The sequence below is a fragment of the Salvelinus namaycush genome, chromosome 7, assembly GCF_016432855.1.
Source record: "Salvelinus namaycush isolate Seneca chromosome 7, SaNama_1.0, whole genome shotgun sequence".
Classification (NCBI taxonomy): domain Eukaryota; kingdom Metazoa; phylum Chordata; class Actinopteri; order Salmoniformes; family Salmonidae; genus Salvelinus; species Salvelinus namaycush.
Window position 1 is genome coordinate 31,298,996 of NC_052313.1, and position 17,703 is coordinate 31,316,698.

Sequence of the window (17,703 nt, forward strand, 5' to 3'; positions counted from 1 at the left end):
CTTAATTTCAACCAGTGGAGAATGTGAAACGCTTTATTGAAAGAAGTTCATTATCCAGGTGTTATAAATACATAAATGCATTATAATTATGATAATTGTAATATTATAAATACAAGTGCAATCTGTACTTCAATGCACATATGGTGTGCATTATAAAACGAGGAAGAAAGACGAGGTGGGGAGAGAGGTGTAGAAAACAGAAAGAGAAAGAGGTAAAAACAGCGGTAGACAGCATATGATTCATGAATTACTGTGCTACGCTAATATTCTCTCAGTTCATCACAATTGCGGTGTCTCCTAACCAGCCTTGAGCCCCCAGTTGGCCCGAAGGTTATCTTAAGAGCGGGTGAGGTGGCGATGACAGGACTGGCTTCCTCTCACATCAATACATACCTGCAGACGAGTGACAAATGGATAGAGAGAGAGCATGATTAAGCCTTGTTTTTTGTTTTTTTAACACGGTCAGTCATCTTAAATCAGGAGGTGAAATGCAAAACTGACCTTGGATCATTAACTCCGGGACTACTACATCGATGTCTGTATTTCAATGTAAAGCATCTCTATAATAATACTTCCTGTTGACCTGACCAAGTGACATCTCACCTATGATCATGCTGTGCCCTCTGTCAGCCAGTTCAGATGCGGGAGGGGTTCACCAAAACAGCTGGTATAACCTAGAGGATTTAGGGAGAAGGGGGAGAGGGGATGAAGTGAATAAGAGAGACTGTTATTGTGTGTGTGTGTGTGGTCTCACCTGGTGTCCACACTAATTGGCTACAGAGTACTTTATGCTAAAAAACAGACACATGAGGACAAACAATAGAAGATAATGTCAATAGAAGATACTTTATGTGATGCAGACACAAATCGGAGTGTGCCGGAAACATTTAAATATAGAGGGCTATGTGTCTCACCACTTGGTTATTGCAAGGCTAACCCCCAGGGAAAATTATAGTCCAGTGAAAATGGCTGTGTTTATGCGGTGTAAATCTGAAAATTAGCAGCTGACATCTCAAGGGTTTTTTAATTAATATATGTGAGACAGGTTCCATGTACCACAAGACAGGCAGAAACGGAGAAAAAGAACACAGAACAGTTTAATTACCTCTGGTTATGGACACTTTTGCCAGCAATAAAGCTTCCACGGCCTGTTCCTCGGACAGTGAACATCTGGCAATATCTAAATTTTCGACCCCTTGATCAGCTCGCTCTCTGAAAGTAAAGAAAACAGCTTATTTTTTATAGATATGAAAACAATAACTTAGATATGACCGTTCAATCTAAAGCAGCAGATTTTTAGGATATACAGCCCAGTGCTGCTTACCTGAGATGCCATCATCAAACAGACCTTCTTCGTAGGTGTCCGCTTTGACTTCCTTTGTTTGGAAAAAAGTTGCTTTCAGAACAATTATTTTTGATGGAATATAAAAAAGGTTTTGCTCTCGACAAAAAGACACAAATGTACCTCCATAAGAATGTTCCTGTGAATAACCACACCTTCATACAAACGCGCTACTGTATGCAGAATTCTTGACGCACAACCGAAGATGCTGCCATATCCTGCCAGCACGCCCACAAGCGAGCCACTCAGGAGCAGAATGATGATGCGTGGAAGAGGGAAAGGAATGAGATGGGAACAGCAATTTGTTGCAATTTGGGGAGGAGGGCTAATAGCTGAACAATAGACTATTCAACCTTTACTTAATACACTAATAGCCGAGCTAAGTGTGAACCCCCCCCCCCCCCCCCCCACTCCTATCACAGACCAGATTTTCCCTGACGACCAAGGGGTAGCTTACTACTCAATGTAATAAAGTAATGACTTTTAAAATAAGTTACCTTACACGTTATGTTGGCTGACAATTTGTTCGCTACACTATCCTTACGGACCACATAGCATATCATTACAGCAGTATGTACCGGTATGTTAGCTAGCTACCTAACGTTAGTAGTTATACATCAAACTTGCCAGTATATTAACTATAGGCTATCTAACTACCCAACGTTTATTGACTTGATTATTCTCGTCATTCTTAGCTTAGCTAAATGGTATTGTCGTTGTACTTTCTCAATGGACATTTGAGTGCTTTCGTAAATTCGCTCTGGCTGTCTATAGGCTGGACAATAGAACTAGTCAAAATTCACCCAAGGCTGAAAAACTGGAACACTAGCACGAGCCCATTAATGGAATCGAACGTTCGCAGAGGCTGTTTTGACTGGAGTGATGCTTAGAATTCCACAAAAAATGTATCTCTTTTATTTCACCACTACAATCTGTTTGTTGGACAAAACTGGAAAAAACTACTTGTGTAGAAAGTAAATATCTGCACCTCGATGGTGTCAACTGTGCTTATGACTGCGTAATGAAAAAGTTGGGAAAAAATAAAAACTTCTGACTATAACTGGTCTACCGATCAATGACAAATGAGCTCGCTGCCCAGACTTACACAATTACAAAGAGGAGATTCTTCTGATTAAAATGGTGCCCGTGTAACAGTTTTGCCTCCGTCCCTCTCCTCGCCCCTACCTAGGCTTGAACCAGGGACCCTCTGCACACATAGATAACAGCCACCCTCAAAGCATTGTTACACATAACTCCACAAAAGCAGCAGCCCTTGCTAGGGGAACAACTACTTCAAGGTCTCAGAGCGAGTGACATCACCGATTGAAACGCTATTAGCGCGCACCCCGCTAACTAGCTATCGGTTACACCTGATTTGAAAAAAATCTAAATATACACATTGTGAGATATTTGGCAAAATAGACAGACATGCCTATATTTCCCCCATAGGAAACAATGGGAAGACCGCAGAGTTCGAATATTATTTTTGTTGTTTACATTTTAACTGTAAAACAATGTGAGCAGGTCTCATTGAAAAACAATAGCGAAGCAGGCATTGTGACGTTGAACAATGAGCTGGGAATAGAACGTTCGGAAGGCAAGTTGGTGCCACGGTGCTCAATAGAACTGGCAGTGCTCAATAGAGCTGGCAGGGTGAAAAATGCACTAAAATAAGGCCTGTTTTTTCGCGATTACTTTAAATTGACGGCAAGCAGCTGGGAAATATGGTCATATTATGAAACTGGGCTCCACGGCAGATGCAATGAACTAGTTTTTATCAGAAAAGAACGTTGTTAAAAATGTAATGTGTTCAGCCTACTATCTACATGGGTTTCAGAGCACTCTCGTCTGAGTGTACCAGAGCGAAGAATAATTACTTTACGAGCGTTCAACACCCGTTGAATATGGCCGGTGTCAGTAAACGTCGGATAAAAAGCATAATTAAATTGTTTCCAGCAGCACATTTACAGTCACCAACGCTCTGGTTAACATGAAAACTGACTTACCAGCTCTGCTAGGGCAAGTAAAATGGTCAAAGTGGTCTCTTTTGTGTCTGGAAGTAGCTAGCCAACGTTAGCTTGGGTGCTTGACTGCCGTTGTAAGGCCAGAGCGCTCAAATCAACCCTACTCCTCGGCCCGAACGTCCAGTGTGCGCTCCGAGAGCGAAACGGTCTGAATTTACAAACTGACAATTTTTCTCTGAATGGAAACACCATAGTATTAATCAAATTAATTAATTAATTAATTTCATTATAATCATATACCATATACTATGTTATTACAAAAATGGTTTTAAATTCTCTGGTAATGTCAATACGGAATACGATCAAATGCTTCTCAAAGATGCCCTCTGGTGGTCAAACTAGCAATAACTTGTAGTAACAGAATAAATGGCTGAGAATTAAATGACATGCCACAGAATGCTGCAACAGCATGCAGGGTGTGCCGCAGTATGGCGCAGCTTTTATAGGAGGAACCACTGTATATGACGTAGTACGCAATTTTAGTGTACCATTTTTGGCTCGTGAGCGCTACAGAACTATACAAACTAATGGAGAATCTCTTTAAGTACAAAAGTGTCAGTGATCAACCTTAACATGTGTTTACAATACAACAGAACATTTTTGCTCTCCAAGATGGCGTAGCAGTAGGACGTGTGTGTTTGTCTTTGTCTTATCCCGTGTAAATAGCCAATCTTTTTCATATATATCTTAATCTCACTTTCTATCTACAAACTAAATATACTTTCCTGCAACCCGCCTGACCCTATGTGGTACAGATCTGCTATCTCTATTCCTTATAACTGGAACTTCCATCAGGCTCTAGCCAGCTAACTAGCTACTAGTCTTTGTTAGCCACGGCTAGCAGTCTTCACCTTTTTCTCGGTCACCAGCCAGCCTTAGCTCAGACAACACCTGCCAGTCTGAACAGCGCGATATCAAGCCAGAGCATATCGGACTGCTTCTCTCTACCACATCACTGGATTCCTGCCGCTCTGGATCATTACACCGGATCATCGCAGCTAGCTAGCTGCAAACGAGTGGCTACTGTTAGCTAACACCTCTGTCCTGAAGCAAGCACCAGCTAGCTTTGAGCTAGGCCCATATACCAGCTAATTCTAGGGCTACAATACCTACTTTGCCAATTTGCCTGGACCCTTTATTGTCGACACGGAGCCCCGCCGATCCTTCACGACTGGACTGCCGACGTGATCGCCCAATGTGGTCTTAACAGGCTATTATGTTACGATGTCCCCGAAGAACCATCTACTTAGACCCGGCCCGCTATCTTTTCTGAACGCTGTGTCCTCTGCTCGCCTGGTGTAGTAGTGACTACCGAATGGCACCCTGACTCACCTATTGCTGCTCTTTTGACCCTAGGATCACTCGGCTACACAGCTGATGCCCCCTGGACTGTTTCAATAACACGGTACCTCGTTTTGTTTACCTGTCCGCCCCAGCCTCGAACTAAGGTCCTGTATATACCTAATTGACCCTTTCTGCCCATTCATCACAATTTACCCATTGTTTTCTTAACTCTCCTGATCAACACCTGTGATTGCTTTATGCCTCTCTCTAATGTCAATATGCCGTGTCTACTGCTGTCTGGCTAGTTCTTATTCTTTTATTTCACTGTAGAGCCCTCAGTACCGCTCAAAATGGCTTAGATAGCTCTTTTGTCCCACCCCACACACATGCGGAGACCTCACCAGGCTTAACTGGTGCTTCCAGAGAATGAAACCTCTCATTGTCACTCAACGCCTAGGTTTACCTCCACTAAACTCACAACCTACTATACCATTGTCAGTAAATTATGCCCTGAATCTATTTTACCACGCCCAGAAATCTGCTCCTCTTATTCTTTGTCCCCAATGCACTAGACGACCAGTTCTTATAGCCTTTAGACGTACCCTTATCCTACTCCTCCTCTATTCCTCTGGTGATCAGTAAAGCCCTGCCTTATCTCAGCTCACTGGTCTTCATAGCAGGACCCACCCGTAGCATGTGCTCCAGCAGATATATTTCACTGGTCATCCCCAAAGCCAACTCCTCCTTTGGCCACCTTTCCTTCCAGTTCTCTGCTGCCAATGACTGGAACGAATTGCAAAAATCATTGAAGTTGGAGACTTATATCTCCCCCACTAACTTTAAGCATCAGCTGTCAGAGCAGCTTACCGATCATTGCACCTGTACACAGCCCATCTGTAAACAGCCCACCCAACTACCTCATCCCCATATTTTTATTTTGGTCGTTTACACTCCAGTATCTCTACTTGCACATTCATCTTCTGCCCATCTATCACTCCAGTGTTTAATTGCTAAATTGTAATTATTTTGCCACTATGGCCTATTTATTGCCTTACCTCTCTAATCGTACTACATTTGCACACACCGTATATATATTGTTCTATTGTGTTATTGACTGTACGTTTGTTTATACCATGTGTAACTCTGTGTTGTTTGTGTCGCACTGCTTTGCTTTATCTTGGCCAGGTCGCAGTTGTAAATGAGAACTTGTTCTCAACTGGCCTACCTGGTTAAATAAAGGTGTTTTTTTTATAATAAATGTAAAAAAACAGAATGACATTTGCTCTCATTGGTGTCTAAAAAGAACTATCTGAAAGCAACGCCAACTGGCTGGGTCAAAAATAACCCAACGTGTGTTCTTTCCTCTATTTACCCAGTTCTGGGGTGTTTTTAACCCAGCATGTTTTTTTTAGTTTACTGTTGATATTTAAACCAGGTAGATTGCTACACTCACCCGACAAGTCAACGCATCTCATGTTTGGATACTGGTCACTTAATCTCCGTACATGACAGACTGGGAGACCTTACGAGCTCTGTAAACAGCAGATAAACAGGTGCAACCAAACAACGGACTGGGTCGGGATGGGGGTGTTGAACTTGATGACGTCACAACGACTTGCGGGCAGTGGGTTCAGAACAAAAATGACAAAAACTGTAAAAAAATATATATATATACAGTACCAGTCAAAAGATTGGACACACCTACTCATTCAATGGTTTTTCATGATTTTTTGTACTATTTTCTACATTGTAGAATATTAGTGAAGTCATCAAAACTATGTCATTGTCTTGTTGAAAAACAAAAGATAGTCCCACTAAGCGCAAACCAGATGGGATGGCCGTATCACTGCAGAATGCTGTGTTAGCATTTGAATTCTAAATATACCACTGACAGTGTCACCAGCAAAGCACCCACCCCCACACAATCACACCTCCTCCTCCATGCTTCATGTTGGGAACCACACATGTGGAGATCATCCTTTCACCTACTCTGTGTCTCACAAAGACACGGCGGTCAAATTTGGAGTCATCAGACCAAAGGACAAATTTCCACCGGTTTAACGTCCATTGCTAGTATTTCCTGGCTCGTGTTTCTTCTTATTGGTGTCTTTTAAAGTGGTTTCTTTGCAGCAATTCAACCATGAAGGCCTAATTCATGCAGTCTCCTCTGAAAAGTTGATGTTGAGATGTGTCTGTTACTTGAACTTTGTGAAGCATTTTCTTAGGCTACAATTTCTGAGGTAGCGTTAACTCTAAAGTACTTATCCTCTGCAGTAGAGGTAACTCTGGGTCTTCCTTTCCTGTGGCGGTCCTCATGCGACTGAACTTGAGGGAACTTTGAAGTTCTTGACATTTTCCGTGTTGACTGACCTTCATGCCTTAAAGTAATGATGGAATGTTGTTTCTCTTTACTTATTTAATATGGACTCGGTCTAATACCAAATAGGGCTATCTTCTGTACACCACCCCTACCTTGTTACAACACAATTGATTGGCTCAAATGCATTAAGAAGGAAATAAATTCCACAAATTAACTTTTAACAAGGCACACCTGTTAATTGAAATGCATTCTAGGTGACTTGAAGCGTGTTGAGAGAATGCCAAGAGTGTGCAAAGCTGTCATCAAGGCAAAGGGTGGCTACATTGAAGATTTTCAAATATAAAATATAGTTTGATTATTTTTTTGGTTACAATATGATTCCATATGTGTTATTTCTTAGTTTTGATGTCTTCACTATTATTCTACAATGTAGAAAACAGTAAAAATAAAGAAAAATCCTTGAATGAGTAGGTTTGTCCAAACGTTTAATTGGTACTGTATATACATATATACACTGCTCAAAAAAATAAAAGGAACACTTAAACAACACAATGTAACTCCAAGTCAATCACACTTCTGTGAAATCAAACTGTCCACTTAGGAAGCAACACTGATTGACAATAAATTTCACATGCTGTTGTGCAAACGGAATAGACAACAGGTGGAAATTATAGGCAATTAGCAAGACACGCCCAATAAAGGAGTGGTTCTGCAGGTGGTGACCACAGACCACTTCTCAGTTCCTATGCTTCCTGGCTGATGTTTTGCTCACTTTTGAATGCTGGCGGTGCTTTCACTCTAGTGGTAGCATGAGACGGAGTCTACAACCCACACAAGTGGCTCAGGTAGTGCAGCTTATCCAGGATGGCACATCAATGCGAGCTGTGGCAAGAAGGTTTGCTGTGTCTGTCAGCGTAGTGTCCAGAGTATGGAGGCGCTACCAGGAGACAGGCCAGTACATCAGGAGACGTGGAGGAGGCCGTAGGAGGGCAACAACCCAGCAGCAGGACCGCTACCTCCGCCTTTGTGCAAGGAGGAGCACTGCCAGAGCCCTGCAAAATTACCTCCAGCAGGTCACAAATGTGCATGTGTCTGCTCAAACAGTCAGAAACAGACTCCATGAGTGTGGTATGAGGGCCCGACGTCCACAGGTGGGGGTTGTGCTTACAGCCCAACACCGTGCAGGACGTTTGGCATTTGCCAGAGAACACCAAGATTGGCAAATTCGCCAATGGCGCCCTGTGCTCTTCACAGATGAAAGCAGGTTCACACTGAGCACATGAGCACATGTGACAGAGTCTGGAGACGCCGTGGAGAACGTTCTGCTGCCTGCAATATCCTCCAGCATGACCGGTTTGGCGGTGGGTCAGTCATGGTCTGGGGTGGCATTTCTTTGTGGGGCCGCACAGCCCTCCATGTGCTTGCCAGAGGTAGCCTGACTGCCATTAGGTACCTCAGAGCCCTTGTGAGACCATATGCTGACACATGCACATTTGTGGCCTGCTGGAGGTCATTTTGCAGGGCTCTGGCAGTGCTCCTCCTTGCACAAAGGCGGAGGTAGCGGTCCTGCTGCTGGGTTGTTGCCCTCCTACGGCCTCCTCCACGTCTCCTGATGTACTGGCCTGTCTCCTGGTAGCGCCTCCATGCTCTGGACACTACGCTGACAGACACAGCAAACCTTCTTGCCACAGCTCGCATTGATGTGCCATCCTGGATGAGCTGCACTACCTGAGCCACTTGTGTGGGTTGTAGACTCCGTCTCATGCTACCACTAGAGTGAAAGCACCGCCAGCATTCAAAAGTGACCAAAACATCAGCCAGGAAGCATAGGAACTGAGAAGTGGTCTGTGGTCACCACCTGCAGAACCACTCCTTTTTGGGGGTGTCTTGCTAATTGCCTATAATTTCCACCTTTTGTCTATTCCATTTGCACAACAGCATGTGAAACTTATTGTCAATCAGTGTTGCTTCCTAAGTGGACAGTTTGATTTCACAGAAGTGTGATTGACTTGGAGTTACATTGTGTTGTTTAAGTGTTCCCTTTATTTTTTTGAGCAGTGTATATATATTTATATTCCGGACTCTTATATTGTTCGTTCTGATACGTCTTAATTTCTTTATTTTAACTTTTTGGAGTATGTGCATATTGTTGTGTATTATTAAACACACAAGAATTTCGCTGCTCCTGCAATAACATCAGCAAATCTGTGAATGCGACCAATAAACTTTGATTTGATTTGTGCTCCGCCAGAGACCAAGGCTTTGCCATGGCGCAGGTACAAAAAGTGTTTCTGTCTGTGCCATATTACAAACTCCAACGCCCAGCGGGGGATGGGGGAGCATGAAAAGATGCTGAGAGCAGAGCTAGGCCCCACTTTCCCTACCACCACCACCCTGGGAGCCTCCGAGACTGGGCTGCTCCCCACAGATCCCCACATAGCCTATGTGTGACTCAAATGGCACCCTAGTACCTTTGAGTTGCGCTACTTTTGACCAGGGTGCATAGGGCATTGATGAAAAGTAGTGCTGTGCATTATGTAGAGAATAATGTGCCATTTGGAACACGTTTCAGGAAGGCGCTGACTGACACACAGCTAGACTGACTTGGGAACGCCGAGTAGGAACCAGCTTAGCCTGATGCATTATGTCTCTGTTCACTTGCTTTTTTCCTTCAATGTTCCCCGATTTCCAGCCCATTACTGTGGGGTAAACAGGGCCAGGCAGTGAAGGGAGTGTAGCAAAGGGGAGCGCGGGGAGAAAATAGATAGAATATAACTGCTCGCTTGGGAGGAGCGGAGAGACCATACCCACCAGGCCTAACAAACCATTGGGGCCTATCAGGGTCTGTAAATACTTTATGAGATATGATGGTACAGTACAAATACTCCTCAACCACAGGCCATTAACCATTTTCACTATGAATGTGCCCTTTGGTAAAGCAGGAAAATAATCAAATAAGCAAACAAACTCTTCCCCAGTGACAGCCCAGGCTCTCTTTAGGACGATATGTTGCTCGACTGCTAATGAGACTCCGTGTACGGTTATTCTCTTCTCTTCCTCCAGGAAAAACAACCAACCAGCACATACACACACCAAGATAACAGCCAACGGTCGCATCCCAAATGGCGCCCTATTCCCTATTTAGTGCAGTACTTTTCACAAAAACCATTAGGGCTCTGGTAAAAAGTAGTGCACTCAGGGGTCTAAAGTGTGTCCAATTTGGTCACATCTGCAACAAAATATTTTGCTGTGTGACCTGGAGTTTTATTTTGGGAGCACCAGTGTGACTAAAAGAGAATCCAATAAAAGATTCAATGCGGAACAATATTTCACCTCAACACCCTTCTCTACACTGCTCAAACAAAACAGACTGCCTCCCGCGGCTACTTGCTTACAGTTCCCGGGCCACACACACTAAATCCTGCCCCGTCACTAAAGCAGGCAGCAAACAGTTCCTCCACGCTGTTTATTCTCTCAGAATGCTGTCAATTCATGCACTAAACATACTCTTCCAAGACAGGAACAATGCTGCTTTCCACGTTGCGTCTAAAAATCAATCCACATATTTCTCTATTATACTATTAGTTTGTGTATCTTGCTCTCTGCAAAATGTGAGTTAGTCAGTCAAAGGAAGCTGACATGTGCCTAAAATAATGCTAATGCTAATCGCTAACTAGCTAGCTGGCTAGCTAAATGTCATTTAGCTAAATTCACTAGCTACAGAAAAGCAAACGATAACTCTAATACAGGTTGCTACCAGAGGTGTTGTAGATCATCACGTTGTTTGTGCAACAGCATGTTCTGAATCAGATAGCCTATTCTAAAATATTTGTCTAAATGCAACATCTATTAAAATGTGATTAGGGTCCCCTGGGAAACACTGACCAACCCGTTGGTTCCTACCCTATCATAACATCACTCAACTGGAGATGTAGTGGCCTTGATGTACTACGCATGCTGACATTCAATTGGCACAAGCCTCCTCACAGACTAATATGTCATCAGAGTGCAACGCATGCTCAATGAGGAACGAGAGAGAGCTCTGGTTTGTTGTTTTGAAAGTTTCTGAGAAAGTGTTTGTTTACCAGTCTACCTGTTTAAATTGGATCCCGCGACGCTGTTAGCCTCAGTTGCTGGGACCTCTACTATCTGTCCCGGCATACTGCCAACCGCTAATGTCTGAAGAGCTGAGGCTTGGCGATGCTACCCAGACTTCCTTGACAGTTTGAACACAGCCGGTAATGCGGTTAGCCCTTGTGGCTGGGACTGCAGATAGTCCTGAGCTTGTGGCTGTTTGTTGCTGTTTCCTTTATTCCTGCAAGCTGTGGTGGCTGGAATTGTGTGGAGTACCAGCATTAGCCTACATTGCTACCATCATGCCGCCCAAAGTTATCACAGGTGCATGATCTTTAAAAGTAACAAAAATATGTCTACAAGCAATTGTAAAAGCAAAAGGAAAAAAACTTCAACAGTATTTGGAGAAATCTCTTAGACTCAACAAAAGAATGGACGATCTGACCAGAGGTCCAAGACCGTAATAACAGTTTGCCGTTCTCCCAGGGATAGGTGGATGTCCTGAAAGAGACTTGCAGTGAGATGACAACAAACGAAGCTTGTTGACGTCAGTACTGTCTGTGAATCATTATTACAGATGACTGGGAAAACAGACTATCAAGAAGGACAATGCTGTGGATAGCATAACAGAGTCTCCACATGCGACCTGTAAGGAGTCTGAGGAGAAATTGAGAATTATTGTCACCGAAAAGCTACAGATGGATCATAGGAAGGTTGAGGTGGAGCGCTGTATATATATGCAGTTTGGACACACTTACTCTTTCAAGGATTTTTCTTTATTTTTTACTAATTTCTACAATGTAGAATAATAGTGATGACATGAGAACTATGAAATAGCACATATGGAATCATGTAGTAACCAAAAAAGTGTTAAACAAATCAAAATATATTTTACATTAGAGATCCTTCAGTGTAGCCACCCTTTGCCTTGATGACAGCTTTGCACACTCTTGCCATTTTCCCACTAGTCGTTTCCACCAAACATACTTGTGCTGATGATGTAGTGCACACAAAATGTACTTTTTCACTTAAGTTTTCATGTACAGTCGTGGCCAAAAGTTTTGAGAATGACACAAATATTAATTTCCACAAAGTGTGCTGCCTCAATGTCTTTAGATATTTTTGTCAGATTACTATGGAATACTGAAGTATAATTACAAGCATTGCATAAGTGTCATAGGCTTTTATTGACAATTACATGAAGTTGATGCAAAGAGTCAATATTTGCCGTGTTGACCCTTCTTTTTAAGACCTCTGCAATCCACCCTGGCATGCTGTCAATTAACTTGGGCCACATCCTGACTGATGACAGCCCATTCTTGCATAATCAATGCTCGGAGTTTGTCAGAATTTTGGGGTTTTTGTTTGTCCACCTGCCTCTTGAGGATTGACCACAAGTTCTCAATGGGATTAAGGTCTGGGGAGTTTCCTGGCAATGGACCCAAAATATCGATGTTTTGTTCCCCGAGCCACTTAGTTATCACTTTTGCCCTTTGGCAAGGTGCTCCATCATGCTGGAAAAGGCATTGTTCGTCAACAAACCGTTCCTGGGTGGTTGGGAGAAGTTGCTCTCGGTGGATGTTTTGGTACCATTCTTTATTCATGGATGTGTTCTTATGGAAAATTGTGAGTGAGCCCGCTCCCTTGCCTGAGATAAGAAGGACCAAACTCCTCACCGTGCACTTTCACCACCCTGTGAAGTTCATCATAACGTATTTAATCTGTAGCCTAATAAACTGTATTGTTTCAAATCAAATTAAATCAAATTGTATTGGTCACATACACATGGTCAGCAGGTGCTATTGCGAGTGTGGGGAACAACAACTAGTTGACAGAGTTGCAGTGGCAGGACAACAGACCATATCATCGCGTGACTCCAAGTTTACTTTGAAATTATGTTATTATATCAATATTTGCACATAAAGGCGTTTCAACCATTTCTTGTATAATACATTTGACAGACACAAAAAGATCCCACCATGTAGAACAAACAAATTGCAGCATTTATCAAATTGTACCAACACTTTTTGTTTCCATCACAGCTGTCGTGATAAATGTTGTATACGGAATGACTTTATTCGCATAAAACTGTGGATGGAAATGTGGTTACTTTGACAAAGCCGTTAGTTCCTTATAAGTGGCACAAATTAATCATTGTACCTTATGGTGGGTATTGAGGGTACACAAAATGCATTTGTACACTGGGAAACAGAAATGTGACTTCACCGTAGAGTGTGATGATTTTACACTATATATACATGTGGATTCGTCTATTTCAGCCACACCCGTTGCTGACATGTATATAAAATCGAGCACACAGCCATGCAATCTCCATAGACAAACATTGGCTGTAGAATGGCCTTACTGAAGAGCACAGTGACTTTCAACGTGGCACCGTCATAGGATACCACCTTTCTAACAAGTCAGTTCGTCAACTTTCAGCCCTGCTAGAGCTATTCCGGTCAACTGTAAGTGCAGTTATTGTGAAGTGGAAACGGCTCGGAGAAACAACGGCTCAGCCGCGAAGTGGTAGGCCACACAAGCTCACAGAATTGGACCGCTGAGTGCTGAAGCACGTAAAAATCGTCTGTCCTCGGTTGCAACACTCACTACCGAGTTCCAAACTGCCTCTGGAAGCAATGTCAGCAAAATAACTCTTTGTCGGGAGCTTCATGAAATGGGTTTCCATGGCCGAGAAGGTGCACATAAGCCTAAGATCACCATGCGCAATGCCTACTCGCCTAACATCAGTGCCCGACCTCACTATGCTGTTGTGGCTGAATGGAAGCAAGTCCCCGCAGCAATGTTCCAACATCTAGTGGAAAGCCTTCCCAGAGGAGTGGAGGCTACTATAGCAGCAAAGGGGCGAACAACTCCATATTAATGCCCATGATTTTGGAATGAGATGTTTGACGAGCAGGTGTCCACATACCTTTGGTCATGTAGTGTACATTTTATATTCAAAATATTGAGTAAAAAAATGTACCATTATACTAAATTGTCTGCACATATACCCTAAAAAGGTACCAAACAGCACCATGTGAGATCATTATGTGTACCTCTGAAGGTACATTATGTGTATTTAATATTTGTTGTACTCCAGGGTACATTTTGTACCCTAACTGTACCCTTATTTCTAAGAGTATAAAGGAGAATGTCCCGGCATCTTTGTCTCCTTGTGAAATAACACCCATCGCTCAGAGAGGCTTGATTAAGTGAAACACTCCTCAATGGCTTGATACCTTAATGGTGTCTATCTTCAGTAGAAAGGCTCTTCAGGCCGCGGCCCCACCGTAGCTCAAGGGTTGTTGCCGTGAGTCTGTGTGTCTCTACTGTGTGCGTATTTAATGTGTGTGTGTGTGTGTTCTGATAATCCATATACCCTCACAGTCTATTAGCCCTTTACACGCTAAAGGACGAGCCCGAAACATCAATCAATGCTCAAAGGAGATAAAGTGGTTTGATTATGCTCCAGTTTTGATCTCAACCGTCTTGTATTTTCTTAACTTTTTTTTCTTCTTATCTGTCTTTTTTTGTTCTCATATTTGTTCTTCTCCTCCTCCTCCGCTTTGTTCCTTCACAAGCTCTGTAATCGTTTTAGAAGCAAAGCTGAAAGTCAAGCCTCGCTTGGGGACGATGTTATGTTGTGGAATCTTATTCGGGTTGGATGGCTCTATCCTCTGGATGGACGGAGAGACCGACTGCACCACAGGAATGCAAAGCAACCAGACCCTATTCATCCAGTGTTTCATCCCAAATGGCACCCTATTCTTTATAAAGTGCACTACTTTTGACCAATAATGTAATATATAGAAAATAGGCTGCCATTTGGGACACATCCCAGTCCTCAAAGGAACTCTTTACTCCTCGTCACTTGTCCTGACCTTGGCTGGGATGCTTGACATTCACAATCTCTCAATTACAGTACGTTGTACGACGTTGCAAACAAACAGAGCGATATCGATTTCCTCAACTCTCTCATCTAGCAATGTAAAGCATTTCATATTTGGATATTCTTTGCTGTAGGCCTACTTCTCCGTTATGTTATCTAGGTCGACATTGTGTTTTGATTTTGTTGGACAAATAATGGCCGTAAGAAGCCTGTGTGTTTGGCAGTAGGGGACTAGTCCACTACCTCCTTAAGATGCTTTGATATGAGTGGAATGGACATCGGCCGAGCTACCACATAGCTGACAGTCAGCACTAAACACATCAGACAACACAACATCCGAGTCAGCCTAGGAGGCAGTGCTCAGGGGTGAAGTTTCCTCTAGGTACAGATCTAGGGAGAAGTACATGGAGGAGTCTGCTTTACCAGTCAAAGTATTGTATCTCAATCAAAGTACATTTTAGGCCATCTGAGAATGATAATATGTGGTGTGTATCCTATTTCAAAATAAGTGTTATGGCTGCAATGCTGGCTATGACTGAAATGTCTTATTCAATCAACCAACATCAGAATAATAATATAAGTCCCCACCTTTCATCCTATCGAACTCAGACAATGAGATGAGAACAATAATGACAACAAATTAAGAATAAAAAACAAAGGAGACAATTAACATCACGCCGTACCTTGCCAACATACTGGTGATCCAACCCTGTGTACTCCTCCAGTAGGAAGAACTGGTTCCACATCCATCCTCGTTTGGAGCGTCTCAGAGGCACTCCATTAGCGTCCTGTCCCGTCAGCGTCAACCCCACCCCTGTGCCCCCCCGCCTCCCCCCTGTAGTCCTCCTCAGGGCTCGCAGTCCGTCCCCATGGGAACACAGGTATGCCCAGAGGACCAGCAGGAGAAGTACAGTTCTTCCTCTCAACATGGCCAGGCCAGTAGCTCCAAAGCTCCAAATACAGCTTGGCTCAGCTAGATGTTCTACTCCCTCTGGGTGTTAGTGTGAAGTGGTCAGTGGACTTTAGTCAGACGTTTAGTCATTGGGTCACTCCTCCAGGTCTGGGTGTAGGTCCGCAGTAGCAGCACGGGCTGTCAGTCTGCCATTGGGGCCCAGGTCCAGCCAGTATCTGGAACATAGAACACACAGTCAGGATGTTAGTACTGGGAATACTTGGAACAGTTAACTACTATGATATTTGGTGCAACACTCCCTGTCTGTAGGAGCTAAGCCATAACTTTCTTCTCCTCCTGTCCTGTCTTCCTTCTTCTCAGCAACATATGCTTTCCTCCTTTCACCCCCCCCTCTCTCTGACCCTTTATTTCTCTCTCACTGTCTCTCTCTCTCTCTCACTGTCTCTCTCTCTCTCTCACTGTCTCTCTCTCTCTCTCTCTCTCTCTCACTGTCTCTCTCTCACTGTCTGTCTCTCTCTCTCTCTCTCACTGTCTGTCTCTCTCTCTCTCTCTCTCTCACTGTCTGTCTGTCTGTCTCTCTCTCTCTCTCTCTCTCTCTCCTCTCTCTCTCTCTCCTCTCTCTCTCTCTCAATTCAAGGCATGGGAAACATATCTTTACCAAAGCAAAAACTAAATAAACAATAAAAGTAAACATTACAAAATTAATAAAGACATTTCAAATGTCATATTATGTCTATATACAGTGTTGTAACTATGTGCAAATACTTAAATAAATACAAATGGGTTGTATTTACAATTGTGTTATTTCTTCCCTGGTTGCCCTTTTTTGTGGCAACTGGTCACAAATCTTGCTGCTGTGATTGCACACTGTGGTATTTCACCCAATAGAAATGTGAATTCTTTGTAGATCTGTGTAATCTGAGGGAAATTTGTGTCTCTAATATGGTCATACATTCGGCAGGAGGTTAGGAAGTGCAGCTCAGTTTCCACCTCGTTTTGTGGGAAGTGTGCATATAGCCTGTCTTCTTTTGAGAGCCAGGTCTGCCTACGGTGGCCTTTCTCAATAGCAAGGCCATGCTCACTGCGTTAATTTTGGGTCAGTCACAGTGTTCAGGTATTCTGCCACTGTTTACTCTCTGTTTAGGGCCAAATAGCATGTTTTTTTGTTAACTCTTTCCAATGTGTCAAGTAATTATCTTTTTGTTTTCTAATGATTTGGTTGGGTCTAATTGTGTTGCTGTCCTGGGGCTCTGTGGGGTCTGTTTGTGTTAATGTATTTGTATTGTGAAAACATTAAGTTTCAGAAAGTCCAGCAATGCAATTACAATGAACATTACACAGGGCTGTGAATAGTGTAGCTTGTCCCTGAGCTGGCGTACTAATGGTTTTTGCCTCTCTGCCTGCTGGAGGTACTGCATGTTGGTTCTAACCTTTAAAAAAAACAACAAAGAAAGTTAGCAGGTCTGTTAATAAATGCCTTTGTCCAACCATCTGGATAAGGTCATTTCTGTGCTGCGCCAGAAATAATCTAAATAGAGAAATGGGAAACTCCATTTGATTCATATTATTATATTCCTCTTTCATTTACAAATCTCATGACGTGACTATGAGACGTAGGGGAATGTTTTATTTAGCTGACCCTGCTAGCTAGCAAAATGTTATTAGCTAGCTAGCAATTGTTGTGAAATTATTTGAAATAACGATTGAAGTAGCTATGTTATCTAAGTCAACACTACACTACTACAAATTAATTTAAATTACAATAAAAAAAGGTAAACATTTTTTTTGCTGTCCAGTGGCACCACAAGCGGGCATTTGATTTGCGAACTCATGTGCACATGTGCGCTTACTGTG

The 17,703-nt window shown here is 43.0% G+C and overlaps 1 protein-coding gene across 1 annotated transcript in view; it reads right to left on the reverse strand.

Annotated features, from left to right (window-relative positions):
- LOC120050699 (cadherin-6-like) overlaps positions 1–15,865 on the reverse strand; it is a 43,356-nt gene extending 27,491 nt beyond the window's left edge. The window contains exon 1 of the mRNA XM_038997271.1: positions 15,620–15,865. Within this exon, the coding sequence (XP_038853199.1) occupies positions 15,620–15,865 (246 nt within the window). The remainder of the gene's footprint in view (positions 1–15,619) is intronic.
- Between the last annotated feature and the right edge of the window lie 1,838 nt (positions 15,866–17,703).